At 43.6% G+C, this 20,690-nt stretch overlaps 1 protein-coding gene across 2 annotated transcripts in view; it reads left to right on the top strand.

Annotated features, from left to right (window-relative positions):
* The first annotated feature begins 1,830 nt into the window (after nt 1-1,830).
* Nucleotides 1,831-20,690, top strand: part of PPP2R2A (protein phosphatase 2 regulatory subunit Balpha) — a 37,087-nt gene continuing 18,227 nt past the window's right edge. Inside the window, exons 1-2 of one of the 2 annotated variants that reach the window (XM_062510558.1) lie at nt 1,831-1,905; nt 4,405-4,479. In XM_062510558.1, the coding sequence (XP_062366542.1) occupies nt 1,899-1,905; nt 4,405-4,479 (82 nt within the window). In that variant the 5' untranslated portion in view covers nt 1,831-1,898. Of the gene's footprint in view, nt 1,906-3,423; nt 3,782-4,404; nt 4,480-20,690 lie in introns of those variants that run through there. The other variant, XM_062510557.1, reaches the window with a different exon arrangement.

The following is a 20,690-nucleotide window of genomic DNA, read 5'->3' as shown; positions in this document are numbered from 1 at the left end:
CTTCGTTGTGATTGTTTGCAAACTTGCAGTATTTTTGTTTTTTAGGGTTTTAGGTTGCTCTCAAAACAACCCAAGGAAAACACTTGGTTCCAGAAATTTCCAAACTTGGGTGAGTTGCAATTCTTTAGAACGTCCCGTGCATGTCGAGTGTTCTTTCAAATTTTACTGCTCTTTCCAAGACTTATTTATTTGCCTGTGCAATCTCTTTATCAGGAATGCAGAGATAAATGTGAATATCAAAATAACCTGTACTTTGGGCCGGTTGTGGGTTTCTGGTGGGAGCTTGGCCATGTTCATTGTGGTATTCAGCTCCCACAGCTCTGTTTTGTGCTGGACTTTACCAGCAATTCAGTGGCCTTTTAGTTTATAAAAGCAGCCTCTTAGGTGTTTAGAGCTGGGAAATGCAAAAATCCAAAAGTGCTCGGGATGGTTTTGGAGGCTTGCTCCAAGTCACATTTCGAGTTTGTGGCAGTGCTGGGTTTGCAGGATGAGCTCATGAATCTCTGAGTGAAATCTGGATTAGCAAGATCTACCCAGCCCAAGAAGAAAATGTTCGCACAAACATCTGTGAAGGGAAACCGATGACTTTCACAAGATCTTAAATAGATTGTACTGAATCAATTATCCCAGTCCCGTAGTTAACTACAGCTGAGACTGTAACTGGGAACCAGCAAGCTAAAAAGGAGCCTCCATCCTCCCCGAGCCAGCGGGAGCTGAGCCAAGCCAGGCTCAGCTGAAAGCCTTTCTTTGTGGATCTTGCTGGCTGTCAGTGTGAAAGGTGGATGGAGGCTAAAAATGGCTCAGGAGCATGGCTGGTATATGCAGGGAATAGCAATGAGAACGGAGTGAAATCAGAGACCGAGCCCCGGCCGTTGTGGAAAGCATCCGATGGGGTGGAAAATGCGCAGGCAAACAGGTTATGTGTGGCTGCTGCACGGGGAAATGGCAGAAGGGAGCAAAGGGAAGGGGGAAGGAAAAAAAACCCAATAAAACCAAAGGATGAGTGAGGGGGGATGCTCTGAGAGACGTGAAGGGGCTATCACGGAAATGTGGTTTCCCCAGAGGGCGGTGGGGCACTGAACAGGCTCCCTGGGCCACGGGCACGGCCCCGAGGCTGCCACTTGAACCAGGGACGCACAGGGTGGGATTTCGGGGCGGCTGTGAAGGGCCAGGAGCTGGATCGATGGTCCTTGCTGAGTCCCTTCCAAGTCAGGCTATTGGAACTCCTGAAGGGCGAGCCCTGGGGCACAGGGCTCAGCGGAGGAACATCTTCCTGCAGGGGAGCCTGGGGGGCACAGGGTGGCGGACGCCGGAGCGCGGAGGGGCTGAGCGCGGCCCAGGCCGGCCCGAGGGGCGGCAGCCACTCCGTGACAGCGGCCAGGAGCCGAGCTGAGGGGCCGCGGTGGGACGGAGCCCCGCCATGAAGGCGGCCGATCGACGCCGGGCTGAGGGGCGGCAACCCCTCCATGAGGGCGGGCAGGGGCCGAGCAGAGCGAGGCTCGGTAGCCCCGCCATGGGGGTGGTGGATGCAGCGTTAAGAGGCGGCAGCCCCGCCAAGAGGGGGGAACAGGGGCTGGGGCTGGGGCACGGCTGGGACAGGCACGGGGGCTGGGGCATGGCTGGGCAGGGACATGGCGGCGCCGCCCTCCCCCCTGAGGGCCGCTGGTTCCCGCCCCGCGCTGACGTCACCCCCAGCTCTGCCGGCGCCATTTTGGACGCTCACCGCCGGGGGGGCCGGAGCGGGGCCGCCCCAGCCCCGCCGCGGCCGCGCCGCCGCCGCCGCCTCCGCCTCCATCCGCCGCCATCGCCGCCCGCCGCCGCCGCCCGCCCCGCGCCGCCCGCCCCGCCCGCGCCGCCCGCTCCACCCGACCCGCCGCGGCCGCTATCGCCAGCACAATATGGCAGGTAAGGGCAGCCTGGCCCCCCTGCCCCGGCATGGCTCTGGGGGCTCTTCCCCGCTGCCTCCCGGCCGCCTCTCCTCTTCCGACTCGCTTGCGCCTTTGCTTGTGGGGTGGTTTGTTGGGTTTTTTTTGGTTTTTTTTTCTTTTCTTTTTTTTTTTTTAATTCCTCTCTTATGGGAATTCGTGCTTTGCTCCCACCCACCCTTCCTTCCCTCGATTCTCGCGGAAAAAAAAAAAATGCATGGAAGAAGCAAGGTGGAGGGGGAAGCGGTGTGTTTTGGAGTTGAGGAGCTTGCAGGCAGGGTGGGTCTGCTGCCTTTTCGTGGAATCATGGAATGATTTCAGTGGGAAGGGACCTTAAATCCCATCCAGTGCCACCCCTGCCATGGGCAGGGACCCCTTCCACTGTCCCAGGCTGCTCCAAGCCCCATCCAGCCTGGCCTTGGACACTTGCGGGGATCCAGGATCGCTCTGGGCAGCCTGTGCCAGGGCCTGCCCACCCTCACAGGGAAGAATTCCTTCCCAGTATCCCGGCTCAACCTACTCTTGCAGTTTGAACGCGTTCCCCCTTGTCCTGTCACTGCACGCTCTGGTGAAGTTTCCCCCTTGAGGCTTTAGGGTCGGTGCTTGTGGTTATTTCTCAGAAGCGCTGCCGTCCATGGAGAGGTTCCAGGTGCAGGCGGTGTCCAGATTGCAGTCGCACCCTTCTGTAGGGAGCAGCCTCTGAGCATCTGCAAATGCCAGTAGAATTTGGCACAGGGTGTAATTAAACAGCACAGGTCTCGCTGTGTTTTCTTTCCCATTCCTTCCACTGCTTGCTCCCCATTTAGCATCCCAAAGTGCTGTTGGTAGGCTTGGGAGTGTGTGTGCAGAGCAGATCTCTTCCCTCTTACTTTTCTTTGAGATTTCTTCATTTGGAAATTTATTCATCCCCCTCCTCTGCACATGAATTGTCTTTTCAGTGCTTTGCATGTGGAGGAGCAAAGCATGGGAGGCTTTGTGAGGCTTGTGCTTTGCCTTTCCCCCCCTACACCATATGCACATGCTCCACCCTCCTCTTGCCGTTTTAGTCGTGGGGGGGAAAAGTGCCAACTTGGTTCAAGAGAATTGTATGGAAAAGAGGACTTCAGCTCCAAGTACAGGCGCAGTGATTTTCTCCAAGCTGTTCCCTTTGAGTGCTTCTATGATGCTAGGTGCTAAATGACAAATGAAGAAGTTGAAGAGAGGAAAGAAAATGGGTTGTGGGATTTTTGGGGAATGATAGTGGGGGGGGAAGCATTTTGCCATCTCCTGGGTAAATGGGTGCTGTTGCTTGCCTTCACCTTCTCAGGTTTTGCAGCTTGGATGTCTGTAATCCTTCAGGGAAGAATTTAAAGCAAGCGAAAAATGGAAACTGTACTGTATTCCAGGGCTTCTCATTCTGAGGCACTTCATATTTTCTGGAAAGATTATTTTCAGGCTTCTGGTTCCCCTCCTCTTTGAGTTTTTTTGCCCCCCTTAACTTAGGAAGAGTCTCCTCCTGTGTTCTTTGTTATCCCCAAAGCCCTACCAGAGCTCGGGATTAATGTGTAAATGCCATCTGTTGCTCAGCCGGTTTGAGTTGTGTTCAGGAAAAGTTCCATTTTGACAGTGGCTTTTGGGAAAAGGAAAAAAAAAAAGAGGGGAAAAAAAACGCGCAAAAACAACCAACCAACCGAGGCAAGCCCATTTCTGTCCCTTCCTGTATGTCCTCAGCCCTGCAGTGATTTGCTCAGAATGAAATGCAAAAGAAATGGGTGGTGATTTTTGGTGTGTGTTTTGGTGGCACGGTTTAAATGAATCACTGCCTTCAGCCGAGGCAGTAATGTTCCTGAAGTTTTCTCTCCGATCCGTTTTCTATGGTAGTAGAACTTGTTCCCCTCCGATTGCTTGTTTGCTTTTTCTGCTCGGATTTGCTGCTTTTCTTTTCAGGCTGATAATTGCTTTCATTACTGCTGCGAAGAGACTCTAAAATTGTGGTAAAATTCTTTTTTTTTTTTTTTTTTTTTTAGGCTTGAGTGCGTAGGGTCAGCGCAGTGGGTTTGTGAAAGGAGGAAATGAATTGTGTGCTTGTTTTGTATTAGATGGGAGATTGAAATTTTCTAAAAATGCACAGCTCTGATAGTTGATATTTGTTAGTGTGTGTGTTTTTAAGGGGTTCTGACTGCTCAAGTAGGAAAAGCTTTGTGTGAAACGTGCACTTGAATTTTAAATTCATAGTTAATGGTGCTTAGTCCAGCGAGCTTTGGGCGAGTGAAGCTTTTACACTGCTTGTGCTTCCCTGTTTTTGACAAACGCTGCATTGAAGGCTGACAAAAACAATATCCAAAGGAAAAAGGTGGGGAGGGTGGTGTGTGATTGTGCCTCAGCACTGCTGAGGAAGTGGGCGTACACAGGCTCTGAAATGTGCAATCTGGAACCATTGTGTGCTCCCACTGCTGCTCTGGGGGGGCTCCTTTTTATTGAATTGTTTCCATTTTTTTAGGAGCTGGAGGAGGAAATGACATTCAGTGGTGTTTTTCTCAGGTGAAAGGCGCTGTAGACGATGATGTAGCAGAAGGTAAGAGCGATATTTTTTTACTGCTTTCTGACTTTTTAGCCATTCCTGAGGCTGGGAGATGTGGATGTAGTCAGGGAAATATCCCAGTGCTGCTGTGTGCACGTTGAGCAAAGCAAATGGGCATTTCGTGTGCGTTCCCATATCCAGATTCAGGTTTAGACTGTGCTTTGAAAGTACTATTCAGCACTCCTGTAGAAAAGTTCAGGCTTCCTAACTTTTTTTGCTGGAATTGTTTTCTAAGATTGTGAAGATTTTTCTGTTTTTTTTGCTTCTGATCTGTGTTTTTTCTTAATCTGCAAAATGGGGAATGTGATACTTGGGTTCCACAAGGAGGTGTTGTGACAATTAATATTCATAGTCTTTGAAGATCTAAGAACTAGATAAAGAAGTTGTCCAAATCTTTCCAGATCCTATTAACAAAAGGAGGAAGACATCTGAATATTTGTGCATGCCTACTTAGTATGTAAAGAGCAGGTTTGGGTTTGAAATAATACTGGAACTTGTCTAAAACTTTTCCAAGCTGGCAGTGACAAGTGTCATGTTGCACTAAGATGGCTGCCTCTGAATTTCACTGTTAAAGCTGTATTGTTTTTTTGGGTTTTTTTTTTTTTTTTTTTTTTTTTTTTTATCCTCTTCCTTGGAATTGGGATTGTTGGAGGAATGGAATGGTGCTTTTCTGGAGAGCAGAATCTCTTCTGTCATCATTCTCGAGGAAAGGTCCCCTGACCTGTGAATTTCTTTGGCCATAAAGTCCTGTTTGCACGAAGCACCCTGTAAGATCAAGAGTTAAAAGTTTTCTTTTGCAAGCCCTTGGCCTTGTCACTTATGTAATTCCTGGCTTTTTTCCTTTTTTTGCATATCTTGAATGCTCTTGACATACAAGTGAGATTTATGTTATATTTAGAAAAGCAGTAACTACATTTTCCATTATTTCCCTGCTTGATGTGTGGTTCAGATTAGCTTCCAAAGGCTGAAAGAAAGGATGGGTATAAACATAACTGAGTTGTTTCTATTTATTAGCTGCAGCATGTGGCAAACGATGAACTGTGGCTTCTGTTGTTTGCAAATTGAAATAGTTTTTGGAAATGAGAAAGCTGTAACAATTTTAATTTAAAATCTTCAGGAAGTAGATTTTAAAGCTTGAACTCAAAAGTGCTGTTAAATGTGGTAGAATTTTTTTTTTGGTGATGTTAGTTTTTCTTACCTATCAAACCAAATACTTAAGAACAAGTATTGAAGAAGTTGTGGTTGCAGTGCTTGCAAGTAATTCTTCATTGAAGTAGCCACTGATATGCTTCTAGTAGTAATGAACTTGTATATAGGTATAGAAAAGTAGCCTTTATAGGGATCTGGAAATGCAGAAGTGAGGAAATAGGAAGGAAGGACAGTGTTGCACTTGGTGTTATGAAAGGTGCCTTGGCCAGCCCTGTGCCTCCTGCCAGGCTGGGAGCTGCACTGAGCACTGCTGCAACCCTGGGCTGCAGTTCAGGGAAGCCTTTGAGGGAATTAACTGGCTTCAGTTTCAGCTAGCCAGGCAGCTCGGTTTCCAAAACGTTGTAAGAATATCCAGTTCTTGTCTTATGGGCAGTGTAGCCTTCTGATTCTATGACCCAAAGAGCGAAGAGAAACTTTATTTCATTGTCAGCTATGCCTGACTCAGGATAAGTCTTGAGATACAAACTGTATTACACTGCAAGGTGTGGTGAAACTGAGCTGCCTAGCGAGAGATCTCAAATGTTATTGATGTTGTAATTACTGTGTTGAGCTGAAATTCTCTCCTGTTGCTGTGTGTTTGGCTCCCACAGTCCATACTGGAAGTTGGTGAAAGCAGGTGTTTATATTGATTTCTTGTTACACATCAGTGTGTCTCGCTGTAGTTCTGTTGGAAGTGTATACCAGGGGGGTTGCATTTTTCCATTTCCCAGCAATATTTCTGGTGTTGAGGTTCACTTCAGTGACATGGAGCCTTGTGTGGTTCTTGCACCAACTGGAGCAGCAGCTTCTGGCCTTTTGGAATACCCGAGGACAAATTGACAGTGGGTCCAAGTGCAGTCTGAGGACATTTTTTATTCCCTGCTTTTCCATCTGCTTTCTTGGGGCAGGCCCACGGTGAAAGCTTCAGGAACTCTTACTCTGAAGCTTTAATGATTCTTTAACCACTGTGGTCTGCCAGAGAACAGGTCTGGACTCCAATCATGCCTGTGGTGAGCACAGTACCCATTTGTGTACAGGAGTACGAGGCTGTGGAGATCTGATTTTTGAATGGCTGCTGAGCTCAAAATCTAAATGGCTATTTGGTGTGGAATGCTGAAACTTCATTAAAAACCAAGTGAAGAAAACAAACGTGAAAGAATTTGGAGTTTCACTTTCTGTTCTCCTTTTGGTAACTCAGTGTTGCAATATTTACATTGGAAAGCTGTCTTGAACTGAGCTAAAGCAGTGATAATCAGGAAAACTGCATCATTTAATTGCAATACTCAGTGGGATACAAAGCCCTGTTTGTAACGCTGTCTCTCTTCAGTGGTTTTTGTCTATGAAACAGGACAGTGGAGAATAATATTTTGGACAGTAACATTTTTAATACAGTAACAAGTGTAGCAACTTTTAAAAGCCTGTCAAGAATGCTGTTATGTAGCTTCCAGTATATTTAAGGTCAGTATACATCACATGTATAACCTATAATTCTTTAGATACTTGGACTAGGCTGGCTGGCTTTTACAAAGTCAGTATTTGATGGCTTTGGTTGCTGAAACATGAACTCTGATACACAGGTTTTTTTTAACTTTCTGGCTCTCCAAGCACTGTGTGATGGATGGATGTGATGTGTAAGGAGAAGGAGGGGAAATTGTCCCTAAAGCTTGGGGAGCAGTGGCACTGAACTTGTATCTGGGGCCTGCCTGGGTCAGTGCTGTGGCAAGGCTTTTCTCCTGAGAATGTGAATGTGAGGAGCAGAAGTAGCCTCTCTCCCCCTGGTATGTTTGGAAATTGTTCTTGCTTGTGAGCTGTGGCCTGGCTGTGTCACATCACAGTTAAGCACAGAAATCAGGTTAGAAATTGAAATCTCAGTCTCAGATTCATTTTAACTCAGGTCCTTAATTTTAATTGATGGCAGAAGTTTGCCTTCCAGTGATTAAGCAGTCCACTGCGTGAGGGCAAAGGTGGTTGTAGTTTGTGCTTCCTCTCTTTCTGAAATAGTTTTCCTCCCTTCTTAGTTTCATATTCATCTTGCTGGAACCCAGTCCTACAACACATCTGTGTTCAGCTTTTTCAGTGTGCAGTGGCGAGGGTTAGACAGGTCTTCTGGGGTGGAGAACAGAGTGCTTGTTTGGGATAATTTCAGTGATCAGGTTATCAAAAGTGTCTGTAATGCACAGATTTCTTTCTTTTATGCCGTCACAGTTTCGGTGCAAGTGAGACTTAATTGTCCAGAAATACTCCAGTGTTTTTTTAGTGGCAGATTGCTTTATGGGAATGATTATAGAAAAGGATTACAAAGGTTTTCAGCAGCAGTTTTGTTGGTTTTACTCTTTTGCTGTTCTTCAGAATGTTGCATTGTGGCAACTGCAGTTGGGAGCAGCTAAGAATTGTGAGTTTAAGCTGCCTCTGCAAACTTCACAGTTGCTTAATGGAGTGAGTTTGTACTTCAGAACAAATTAAGTCAAATGTGTTTTAATTGCTCAACAGAAGGAGAAGAGTCAAGCAGCTCTATCTCAGTGTTCTTTCAGGTGTAATTGAAAGATCTGTAAAAGTCTGATAGTCCAGGTCCAAGGCTGGGAGCCAGGAACTTAAGTCCTAAGGTTTAACCCTGAGTGATTACTGCTCATCTTGGATGAGTTATTTAACTGTTCTGTGCCCAAATCGTCTCTGAAAGAAGCACCTGAATATCTGCTGTGGGTGCTAATTACTGACTTATTTATGCTTAATGCTTAACCATTCTGTGATGCTTTGTTAATTATTTGTGATTTGCTTCATGTCTCCTCTTAGGGCCAAACATGGCTGTGTCTGTTTTAGACTGAAAATGATGAACAGATAAAACTATAAAATTCTGTCCCTGACTTGTGTGTGGTAAAACTTTGAAACAAAATTGGACATTTCCCTTGTTCAGGAATGATTTCTGTGTTTGGTTCTAGGTGTGTGTTATGTCTGTCAAGTGTAGTTTGATAATTATTTTTGACAGGTTTCAGAATTATAGAGCAGCAATGGGAAGTGGGGACTGATGTGGCTTCAGCAGTGGTAGTTTGTCTTGAATGCATGAAGAGTGTTATTTCTGAGTAAAGAGAACTGAAGGCAGGAATAAGGATGGCTATAAAAAAGTAGTTTACCACAATCTGGGCTTTTTCTTTTTTTTTTTTTTTTTTTTTTTTTACTGAGGATTGATGGAATTGGAGAGTAGAAAAAACTCTCAGAGAAAAGTGTGACAGTGAGGTTGCAATAATATTGCTGAGGAAAGATTGGGATATAGTTGTGGGATAGAAGCTAATTTGGGCTTTTGAGGGCTGTGGTTATGTTCTCTGTGCTCATGAGGTAACATCATTTACAAGGAGCAAGGCCTAGTGATGGGTTTATTTTTAAGAGGTAGTTTGAAATATGCTGTGGATGGGGGGGAAAAAAAGGAGCCATGGTTGTAGTCCTGTTCTGTATTCCTGAGTGTGTTTCTGTATTTGAGCTCTTCAGCTGTTCAGAGAATGACTGTCTGTATCTAGAGAGAGAAATAGGCTACTGTGTTCTAGGAGCTGCTGCTCTGGATGGACTAGAGTGTGCATTTAGAGTGTGCAGTCCCCCAAAACAAAGAGCATTTAGCAGACTGATAAATAGGCAGTGGCTGTTCAGCTCCCCAGAAGTAATTCAGTTCTCTTTCTTGCATGGGTATGGAAGCTGGGGCACTTCAGCTTCTCAGTAAGGGATTTTTCTGTCTCTTCTATGAGGCTTTGCTGTTCTTGGAATATCTGTCTTAAATTAAAAATTAGTTGGAAAAAAGACTTTAGTGTTGCAAGTGCACTGCTGGAGTGATCAAGCCATGGGACTCCACAGCACACACGAGTGCAAGCCAGGCTGTCAGCAGCAGTCCTGATGGATTTCAGCTCTGGATCAGCTTTGTCAAACTTTTTAACCTTTCATTTTCAACAGGCTACCTAAGTGCTTCTGGTTTGGGTGTTTCTGCTGTAGGAGTGGGGTTCTGTGGTAGCTGTAGCTTCACAGAATGTATTTTGGAAGAGCTAAAATGAAGACTAAAGCTCCCTATGGATGCAGAGCTGAAGGAAGAGTTAAAAGCTGGGTGTTCCAAGCTGTACTGTCTGCTTCCCCCCCTTCTTTCTGTTCTCCCTGACTTGCCTATTTAGGCCACAGCTGCATGTTTGGCAGCATTTCTGCTTAAAGAGGCACTCCTTCCTACTCTGCTGGCATGGCTGTTCACCTAAGTGCACTGTGAACTTGGGGAAGCTGATCCAGCTGAAAAATCGGTAAAATGGTGTGTTTTCACTGGATTATTTTTCGGCTGAATTGAACCCTGATGTGATTCTCAGAGCTCTGCATGTGCTGATGCCAGCAGAGTGTGGAGAGTGATCAAGTGGCTCAGAGGAACAGGAGGAACTCTGGAAGAACATTGGTCTCTGTAGGACTTTCTGTACAGGCAGTGCAGGACCCTAATTGATCTCGGAGTGCTGTGCTACTATGAGGGGTGAAATCAGCTGCTAAAAAGGACTTTAAACCTGTGCTGTTCAAGATCCATACTTTGAACATGTGCTATCTGCATGCCAGCAATAAAATCATTGTTGCAGTATCAGAATTATTTTGTGCTGGAATTTTTATAGTACACACAGAGTGGGTTTTCTGCTGTGTCCACACAAGCAGTCTGTGGAAATGAGATTTGTTCAGTGTTGTTTGGAGCTCTGTTAGTAAAACGAGTTTGGTGCTATCAGTGCAGTTCAGTTTCTTTGAAGTTGTTGTGGGAAATAATACCACTTGAATGGGAGGTGGGTTATTACAGCTTGCTTTACTGTAAAGTACTTAAAGATAATCTGACAAATGATAATCTTCTCTTATCCTGTCTTATCAGTCTTAATATGATTTGAAAAATGGATCCCTTCTTTGAGGCTCCATCTTCACCTAAACCAATGTATTGTCTTGCATTAAATGCTGTGGAATTAGCCTGCCTTTGTTTTAGCTGCTGTTAAAGTGTGTATGCAATTAAATCTGCTCTGTGTGTGCCTCTTGAACAAAAACTGATTACTGATGGTACTCAGTTAAGGCTGCAATTTGTCCTTTCATCTGTAGGAAACACTGTGCTCCTACAATAATTTCATTATATAAGGTGTTTTAGTAACTGCCTTAAGGGTATTTTTCAGGCCTTCTTTCCGTTTTCAATGCTCTATAGTATGCACCACCAGAACTGTGTCTACAGTATTTTTAGTATGGAGTGAAAAAGTTTAGCAGAACAAGTCAGTGGTCATTAATCATGTGAAACTGAGGTTTACACTTTCAAGGAAATGGTTGAAAAGAGTAAAAAGCCTTGGCTTAGGTTGATGTTTAGGTTGGGAATATGAACAGAGGCAACAGTTACCCTGCTCCACTGAAAATGAAAGCAGATAAATACAGGAAGTGTTTATTGATCCAAACCAATTTGAAGTAATCTCTTTCCAGAAGCAGTGGTAGATCTTGCAGTCAAAATAACAATGCAAGGATAGTTTTCTAGGCTTTAAACTTGAGTGGAACACGTGTAATTATAACTTTGTTATATTGGCACAGCTCAGTTACACTCTTGCAACATGCACCAGCTAAATGCTGCTTTTGTGAGGTCATCGTGCCAGTAAACTGGAAATGGATGGGACATTGCCTTCCTCTGTGCCTTTGAAAAAGAGGAGAGCATAAAAAGGAGTCTGGAGAGGTGAGGCATTGATACCTTGTGTGTGTGCACTTATGAATAATTTTACGTGGCAGGATTTCCTGGATTGGATGGAGTGTTGCTCACTTTGTGGCTTCCCCCACTGGCCTGCTGTGGGACACTGCCCTGGGCAGCAGGCAGTGTTCCATGAGGGTGCTCTTGCCTGGCCCTTTAGTGACTGGAAGGTTTTAGGTTGTTAATTTTCCTTTGGAATTAAGTACCACCATCAGATTCTGCTACTGTGAGCTGATATTCCTGAAAACAATTATTTGAGGCTTCTCTGCATGACTGTAATTCAGTGAGAGAAACAGAAGTGGCTGGAAGCTTCTCCCTTTCCTCTCCTAACTTATCACTCTTTTGTTAGGCACTGGAGGAGAAGCTATTAATTTGGGCAGCCATTCTTTATCAAAATGTATTTTCCTCTCAGCGATCCACAAGTGATAGCACCATGAAGAGAACCAGCATATTTAGGTCACATGTGAAGCCCCTGAGGCAGTTCTTCTTGCATCTAATTTTGGAAGAAAATTTTAGGGTCAGGAGAAAGAGGGTTTAAAAGAGTTGTATTGTAAGAAGGATTGATTTTTTTTTATTATTTTTTTTCCCCCAAATATATGGAAGGCATTTTGTATGGAAATGTTTCCCTTTGCATTTTCGATTGCAGTTCTTAAATTAATGCTCTGGGAATAATGTGAGCTCCAAACACACAGAATTGTGTGGTACTCTGGTTTTGAGAACCTGAGAAAGGATAATTGCATGTATTCAGGAACAGTTAAGGTAATTGAGACTACGTATTATAGTTACTTATTTAGAATACAGTGTAATTTCTAATGTATTCTTGTTGTAATATAGTTTTATTGAATGCCAGTAACTGTAATTTTCCCTTTTTTTCAATGACTATAAAAAGAATTTCGGCGACCATTCTTTGATCCTTAAAAGCAGTGATTTTAGCTGGCCTTTGTGCTACTGTTAAATGATGATTTGATAAGTCATGAGCTATGTTTGTTCTTATAAGTGTAATCTGAAGGTCTTGGTTTATTACAAATAACTTGGGAGTGAATTGGTGCATCGTGTATGGAATAATATATAGGAATATTGGTGATAAGAAAGAACAACTTGGATTATTTTAAAATAATTACCTAGTTTGGCTTGTTTTGAAGTGTGACCTTGATGTGGGAAGAGGAAGTGGAATTCAAATTATGGCACTTCAAGTAACTGCTGCTCCTGAGAGAAATGATCCTTCCTGGTGCCTCTGGCAGCCACTGCCTTGAGCTGAGCCAGCTGATCCTGGGGAAACCAACCCAAATGGAAATTACATGTCTTGGGTTCCTTTTGGATTAGTTTTATTCCACATCAACTTCTCCAGACTTGATTTGTGCAACTCCTAGCAAATGTTTGTGGTGGGGTAGCTGGTGGTTCTGCAGGAATAGGGTAAGAAGTGAAAGGATTGGGTTGCTTCTCTTGGAGAATTGATAATGGTTCTAAGGCAACGTGGGAACTGTGGAACTGGGAACAATTCAGCTTCCTCCTCAGCCTTTTCATGTTTACAGTTGATACCTGCTGGTTCATGGTCTGCCTTTCACATGGAAACTCTTTCAGTGCACTGAGATTTGCATTTGAGGACATTTCTTCTCATAGATGAATATGAACAACCAGCAGTTACATTTGAAGCCTACGGTGTTCATTTTGTAGCCCAGCAGTGAGAAAATGTCACTGTTTAGAGAGGTAATAGTGAAACATTCATAAGCTGTTTTACTGGAATGTGGAACTGGCAGGAATGGCTTTTTGCCCGGAAGTTTAAAACTTTCTGTATAATCCTCCTGCCTTTTCTCAGTTCTTCTCACAGCTTCATGCCATTGTTTTGATTTAGTTTTGTTTGTTTGAAGCGAAATCTTACACTCCTTTTTTATGTTTGTTTGTTTGTGTGTTAAAGAAGTATCCAGAGTCTTTCATTTTATTCCAGATCCTTCTGGAAGTGGTAACCTGCTCTGGAAAGCAGCGGGAGCTGGCAGCAGGGTTGTGTTCCTGCAGCAGGACACGAGCTACGCTTTAACCCAGCTCGTTTGTGTCTCACAGCAATGAGCTGCCTCACAGGAAAGGGCAGGAGGAAGGCAGAGCATTTGAGACAAAACAAAACCACTTGGATGTTCTGCACATGAGGTTGTTGGCTCCCTGGAGTTTGGGGATGCTTTTGCTTGGTGTGACCTGAGGAAGCTCACCCCAGGCCTGGGAGCACCAAACGTGTGCCTGTTTCTGGAGGGTGCTCCTCATTCTGCTGCTTCTGAGTAGGCACCAACCACTGTGCCAGCAGGTCATGGCTGTGCTGGTGACAAATGCCATGGTGGGGTTGTATCCTGCATTTCCTTCCTGCTGGTTGCTCACTGCCCTTCTCAAGAGAAGCCTTTCTTTGTGCCCATAAACTTGTATTTATATATACACTGAAATTCTTTTTCCAGGGGTTTTATAGTGCATTTAACTGGAAGTTGTTTGGCACCTTCCAATTCACATTTGTTGTAACCACGGTCTTTGGTCCATTTTCTTACAGAGCTCCTATTCCTCTTTTGCTTTTTTGCCAACTTAAAAGTTTAAATTTAAAATGTCATTATCCCAGGGGATTGTGGGGAGACTGATGGAAGACTAGAAATGGAGATAACTGAAAGTAATTACGTACAATTGTTTTCCTTGGAGTAATTTTAACCCTTCCCTGCTTTACTTTCCCTGCTTGTGAGACCTGGGTGGTGTTTCCCAAAATAAAGTTTCAAAGCCTTTGATAGTTTTGTTTTTTTTTTTTTTTTTTTTTTTGTAATGAACTTTGATATATGCTTGCAGGGCAGTAACACTACCAAAATTCTCTCTCTATGTAAAACATACGTACAACATGTAACAGTTGTATAAACAAATTATATATATCTATGTATCTATTATGCAGCTCTTCCAAAACCCAAAGATCTGATCTACAAGCAGACATATTTGAAACAAACACTTCAAAATAAAGGTTGCCATTTTGCTCAGATTAGTAAGCTATATATAATTTTAAGAGGTGATATAAATTTGCCTTGGAGTTGTCAAGATTCCATGTGTTAGGAATCTCATAGTCCAGGCCAGAAATTAGCATTGGTTTCTGCTTAATAATTTTTTTCTTTTTTGAGAAGCTGAGGCATGTGTGCTTGAGCCAGAATAGAAACACAGGAAAACTTACTCGAGGGGGAGGTGGGGAGAGAAGTCAACTGGGCAAAGGAAGATTGTTCTGTAAGGTTCCAAGTGCCACTAAAGATGCATTAAGTATTAACTGGTAGGGTGAGGGAAGTGATCAGAGATTTGGATTCTCCAGTCACTCCACAGAGCTGTGTATTTGTCTCTGCTGGAAACTTCAGTTGTAGTTGTGACCTTCACAGGCCCTGTGCTCCCCAGCAGGCTGCCTGAAATGCAGCTGGAGAGCAGCCCTTCCTCCTGCCCTTCTCCCTGCCTCTCTGGTAGGCAAGAGGAATTTCTCATTTCATTTTCCTTGCTTAGAAGGAGGCACTTCATGCATTGTCTGAGCCACAACAGCCTCCTGCATTCTGCACACCAAGATTAAAAGCCTCCGAATGCTTGGCCTGAGCTTTGCACCTGAAATGAATCCTTTGGTCAAAGAATGTGTTAGAAGAGTCTGAAACGGCAGGGTGGTTTTGAGGAGTTATTTTTTATATATCTACAGCAGGAATGCACACCAAATCAGAGTTCTAATTTTGAAAGGCATTGCCAAAGTACTATGTTTTTCTGTAATAATACTATTACTAAATTTTAACCTGTACTATGTGTTTTGGATTGGTTTCAGCAAAAAGAGAAAATTAAGCTCTTGCAGAGCTCTGTCTGTGGCTTTCTCAGTGACAAGAAAGGCATTGCCTGAAGGCTTCTTTTCTCCATGTGCAGAACAATGGCCCAGTATGTTATTTCCAAATATATTGTTATTTGCAAACAGAACAGCAACCCCTGGCTGCACTGTGCCGTGCAGCCTATTGAAATTCTGGCTGTGATTCCAGCAGAGATTTTTCCATAAATAGCTCTGTACTACTTGGGAACACAAACAAACCCTGAAAAGATCTGAAGTAAGGTCTGCTGAGGGACTGTTCAGCCTGTTATTAGTGTGTACTTCAGGGTGGATGTGAGGAATTTTTCTATAGGGTTATATGGGGGTTGTCAGTAGGAATTAAAAAGTAAGTAATTACCAATCAAAATAGATCCAAGGACTCAATAATCACCTGGCTTGAGCATAGGGAGAAAAAGGATAATAAAAATTAATAAATATAAGCAGAAGTAAGTAGATTTTCTTTCTGTATTTTTAAAGATAAAAGCTATTAGATAATGACTAAGCATTACGTTAGGGTTCATATAAATGCACCTTGAAATTAAAATTATTTATTCTTTCCATGAACAGACATCCAAAACGTATACTGGTTGGGTATTTGTTATGTGAATTGATATCTGCCCAAGGAAATGGACTCTATTTTCCAGTGCTGTGTAGCTAAACACCCACTTGAATAAGTAATACAGTATTGTTATATATATTAGTATAATATAGACTATAAATAATATTTTATGGAATATTCAGTTATAACTGGTGCAAGCTGTCCTGAGTAATTTGTAGTCTTGAGGAGAAACTTGCAAACATTCTGTGAATTGGAAAATAGGTGAATAAATACTTCTGTGTTTTGCCTGAGTCACCTGGCTGATTCTCTGCTGGTCCTGTTGCTCATAAACTTTTTTTTTTTCCTAAGAAAGAAGAAATCTCCTTTTAAAAGCAACCGAAGAGCACAAAAAATAAGTTTGGCATTTGAGAAACCGCTGCTCAGACCAGGGACTCCGGAGCGTCCCCAGCCCCTGGCTGTCACAGATGTTTGGCAGCCAGAGGATGGGATCACTGAGGGAGAGCAGCTCCTCAGGATGTTCTCCCAGTGCAGATCTCAGCTGTAGCTGCTGCTCCTCTTGGACGTTCATTAAAACCCTTCAGCCGTGGCCATGAGCGGCCTCAGGAGGGTCTCGGAGGTGCCCGGAGCCCTGGGGGTGTGTGAAGTCCCCTCTGGTGGGGGCCACGTCACCGTGGGTGTGCTGGGGCACACGGGGGCTGCAGGGGAGCCAGCTCTCAGCCTGACCTGGTGCTGGTAACTGGGGGTGACCTGCAGCTGCAGAATCCTGGAATGCTTTGGGTTGGAAGGGATCTCGAAGCTCATCCAGTGCCAAAGGCAGGGACATCTTCCACTGTCCCAGGTGCTTCCAGCCCTGCCCAACCCAGCCTGGGACGCTTCCAGGACTGGGACAGCCACAGCGTCTCTGGGAATTCAATCCCAGTCCCTCAGCACCCTCAAAGGGAGGAATTTCTTCCCAATATCCCATCTCGATCTATTCTCTTTCAGTTAGAATCCCTTCCCTCTTGTCCTGTCCCTCCAGGCCCTTGTAAATAGTCCCTCTCCATCTTTCTTGGTAGGAAGAACAGTTTAACTGCTTCACCCTTTTCTTTTTGAAAGCCTAGGTGGTATTTCTGAACTTGTTCACTTTTTTTTTTTTTTTAATTTTGTGAACATTCTTTTTCATACCTTGTAGGCACATTGAGAGCAGCTCCCTAAGAAACTAAAAGTATAAATGAAGCATTTTTTTTCTGCACTCCAGCCAAGCACTTCTGCTACCAAGGGGGTAATTAGCCTGGGTTTGCAAAACAGATACATTTTTCACAGAGAGAAGAAATTAAGTTTCAATAAGACTCAGTCTGATGCATTTTGGGGATCCTTATATTCTGTATAACTTGCATTTCAAAGCATGTTTCAGGAGAATTATGGAGCATTTGTGTGAACATTATGGATAAATCCTGAAGTGCCTTGAGAGAATGAACTGTGACTTAGCTCTGTGCATACAGGTTTTCCAGAGAGTGGTGACTTGAGATGGATTTGGGGTCTCCTGAATCTTTTATAGATTCCTAGCATGCACTTTATCTCCAGGGCAGCAGGCATGTTTCCTACAGCTCATGAATGTCAGAAATAGACATTTAATGTCTTTGTTTTAGCATGAAGTTTATTCTGGAAAATCAGTAAACATGCATTTTTGTCTTCAGTGGTAAAATTGAGTTGTTACCCTCTTGGAAGTCAGTTTTGCTGCAGCTTTATTAATGATAGGATGTAAGTTAAAGCTCTGCAGGCAGAAAAGCTGTTGGAACAAGTTATGTACCAGAGTACTGAAACCAGGCAAATGCTGTGTTAGAGGAAATAATCGAATGTGCTCTTTATAAGGTTTTTTTTGTCTCAATTCTCCCCCTGTTGCTCAACAAGTCCCAGTTTTGTGAGTGATAGTGGCAGAATGTTCAGGCACCTGAGGGGATCTCAGATGAAGCAATTGTGGGCACGAAGCTGATTCCTGCTGTAGTTAATTTTGTTCCCCTATAATTAGATATGTATGATCTGTATGCAGTTGCACAAAGGACAGAAATGATGAGTAACTCTCTAACTAAATTCTACATAATACAAATAGGCCTAAACCATTCTGTCATCTTTGCCTCAGAAATCAGTGTAGGTTTTGGTGGCTGAAAGTATTTCTAACAGAATTGGAACTGGTAGGGATTGTGTGTAGCACTTAGTGCAGTTACTTTTTAATGGTTGAAACAGGAAAATTCTAAGGAAAGGAAGCTCTTGTGTAATTTAGCCAAATTATCTCTGTGTTGCAGTAATACCTCGTGTTTTATCTGTATTCAAAACTGTAGAAGCAGGGTCCAGTCCCCCTTCAAACAAACCATGGTTTCCATATTCTTACCTTTGAGCAAATATTTCATTTGGGGGATAAATTTCCTTTTAGGTAGAGTTGTATTGCTGTAGCACCAAAGAACATGTGTAGGTTCATTTTTTTCAGTGCATTTAAAGAAGGTTTGATTCGATGACTCTTGTGGGCTGTTAAAAACTTTGTTGGTTCCTGGACTTCTCATGGAAGCTTGAGGTTCTGGGCTGCTTCACACTGAAACAGGGACACAATTTCTCCAGATGATGAAGCGGCCTGTGATGGCAGCAGGGACCAGCAAACCCAGGCCAGGTACCCAGGATGTCAGGTGGTTTTTTGTGTCAGGTGATGTTTTGAAACATCAAAGTAAATTAAGAATTAAAATGCATTTAGGTTTTTAGCACAAATGTTGCTTAGGTAAGATATTTTATATCTTTTGTGTGTCTGTTATTTTTTTTTCCTATTACCCATCAAGCTCATCCTTTCTCATGGAGTGCTAGGGGTGCACAGTCTCCAGTTGTGGTGTTAGCCAACCTCTGGATAACTACTGTTCCCAGGCTTTTTTTGGTAATCCCAGCCTGTGAGCGAAGAGGAGTTTTCACTGTAATTGAAAGGGGATTGATGCAGTGCTGAGTGTGACACATCCTCAGTAGGAGGCCCACTCTTCTTTTCCTCTTCCCTGCCTGAAAATAGATGCGAGCTTCAGGAGCTGGAAGCTCTCAGCAGCTGAATTTTGTGATGTTAGGAAACTGAACCCCACGGTAGCTTTTCCATCAAACAGGTGCCTGGCATTTAAAAACGCTGAAATGCTGGATTTACTGTTGATTACTTTTTGTTTAAAAGCAGAACAATTCTGCTTGGAAGGAAAAAAAAGCTTGCGGACAGATTAAATCCTTTAAAAAATTATTATTTTTATTCTGTAATATTACAGTAACTGGAAAGAAAAAGCTCAAGGAGATACTGTGAGACACTCACCCTCCTTTCTGAGGTGACTTCAGCTGGGCACCAGCAGCGGGGCTGGATTTCTGCCACTCAGGCCTCTCCTGTTTATGATATTAATAAACTGGTGTCAAATGTCCTGGGAACGGCCGATGCAGGTTGAAAGACCTTTGTTTCAGCCAACAATAGACCTGAATTAGTATGAATAGGAAAAGCAAATAGGCACTTCCTGTCATATTTGAGGGAATATTTGAGTTTGGGAAGTGTGTTTATTAAGAGATGTGAACTAAATGTTCATCACTTGCTCTTTGTCCCCAGCAAAATGTTCCCTGTGTGTATCTCTGTTATCTTCCTAAATATGTTTGCAGTGCTAATAATGTAAGGTGGAATCCCCCGTTTGAATACATTATTTAGGATATTCATTGGGGGAAGAACTCTGCACCTGTGTAATGAAGATTTAAAAGGGGGAATTGACTTAGGTGTTGCTTTCCTAATCACATTTATTCCTCAAATGAAAACTCGGAGGCCTCTTGCAAAGACCAGAAACTCTTAGGATAAAGTGAAATCAGGGAGTGGTGTCTCAGCTCATCTCGAGGCTGAGCTGCCTTTCACAGAGTGCTGTAACTGCTGTTTGTGGTTTCCAGGCAGAGGATGCCTTTAGGGCCTCCAGGGAATTCTTGTCAGGTATTAAATAATCCCTTGTTACTGAGTTTGGAGTATTTTCAGGCTGATGTAGTTCGTGTTGAGTTGAAAAATGCCTCTGTCTTGATCTGGAAAGGTCCTCACTTTGCAGCAGTGTTCACATGGAGTTACTGGGACAGCAGCGATCTCCCAGAGCTGTGGAGCTCTGGAAGAAGCTTCAGACACACCCCCTGCCAGTTCCAGGCTGGGAAGGACTGGGAGGTACATCACCTTGGGTGGTGTACCTGTAAAATCCATCCTCAGAGGTGGAGACAGCTCCCAGAGGATTTGGGAACTGCAGCAGGGGCCACACCTCCTGTTCTGCTGATTGCAGGGTGTTACATGTTCCACATCAAACTACTGCTGGAGCCATGTTAACCTTTACCTGTTAAATATGCAGTGTCTGGGTGTGGGCAGCACAGTCAGCAGGAGATTTTTGGGGGTTTATTTGTCTGCTCTCCTGGAAATGTATTTCTTTTCCTGCTTCTCTGCATGTGATCAGGCTGCCTGTGCCTTCCTCTGTTCTCCCAACTAGATCATGTCCAGCCTAGGGGCAAGGCAAGTACTGGGAGTTCTGGTTTGCAGCATCTTTTCATCTTAATTCATTCTGTTGATAACTCTTTTGCTTGGTGGAAGGAGGCAGTTTGCCTCTTGATCTCCTGTCCATGTGTTTTGAAGGGAACTGGAGTCACGTCCTTAAGTTCAAAAATAGAAAGTAATTAATCAGCATGATGAGGGTTAATGGTTTCTATCCAGAAACCAAACAGCTTTGCATTTGTTTATATAGAGAGAGCATTCTTTAACAGGAAAGGATTTTTCACAATAATTTTTGAAACACTAATAAAAACTTATTTGGGGTTAAAGACCCCAAAACTGTTAATTTCTCTCATCAGATGAAATGGTTTCAATGGGCCAGTTTAGGACTGTTTCCTGCTAACACGAATCCTAACCCCATAGGGTTTCTTTCTTCTGTAGG

The sequence above is a fragment of the Cinclus cinclus genome, chromosome 29 (assembly GCF_963662255.1).
Source record: "Cinclus cinclus chromosome 29, bCinCin1.1, whole genome shotgun sequence".
In the NCBI taxonomy this organism is placed as follows: Eukaryota; Metazoa; Chordata; class Aves; order Passeriformes; family Cinclidae; genus Cinclus; species Cinclus cinclus.
This window is presented reverse-complemented; position numbering and strand designations above follow the sequence as displayed.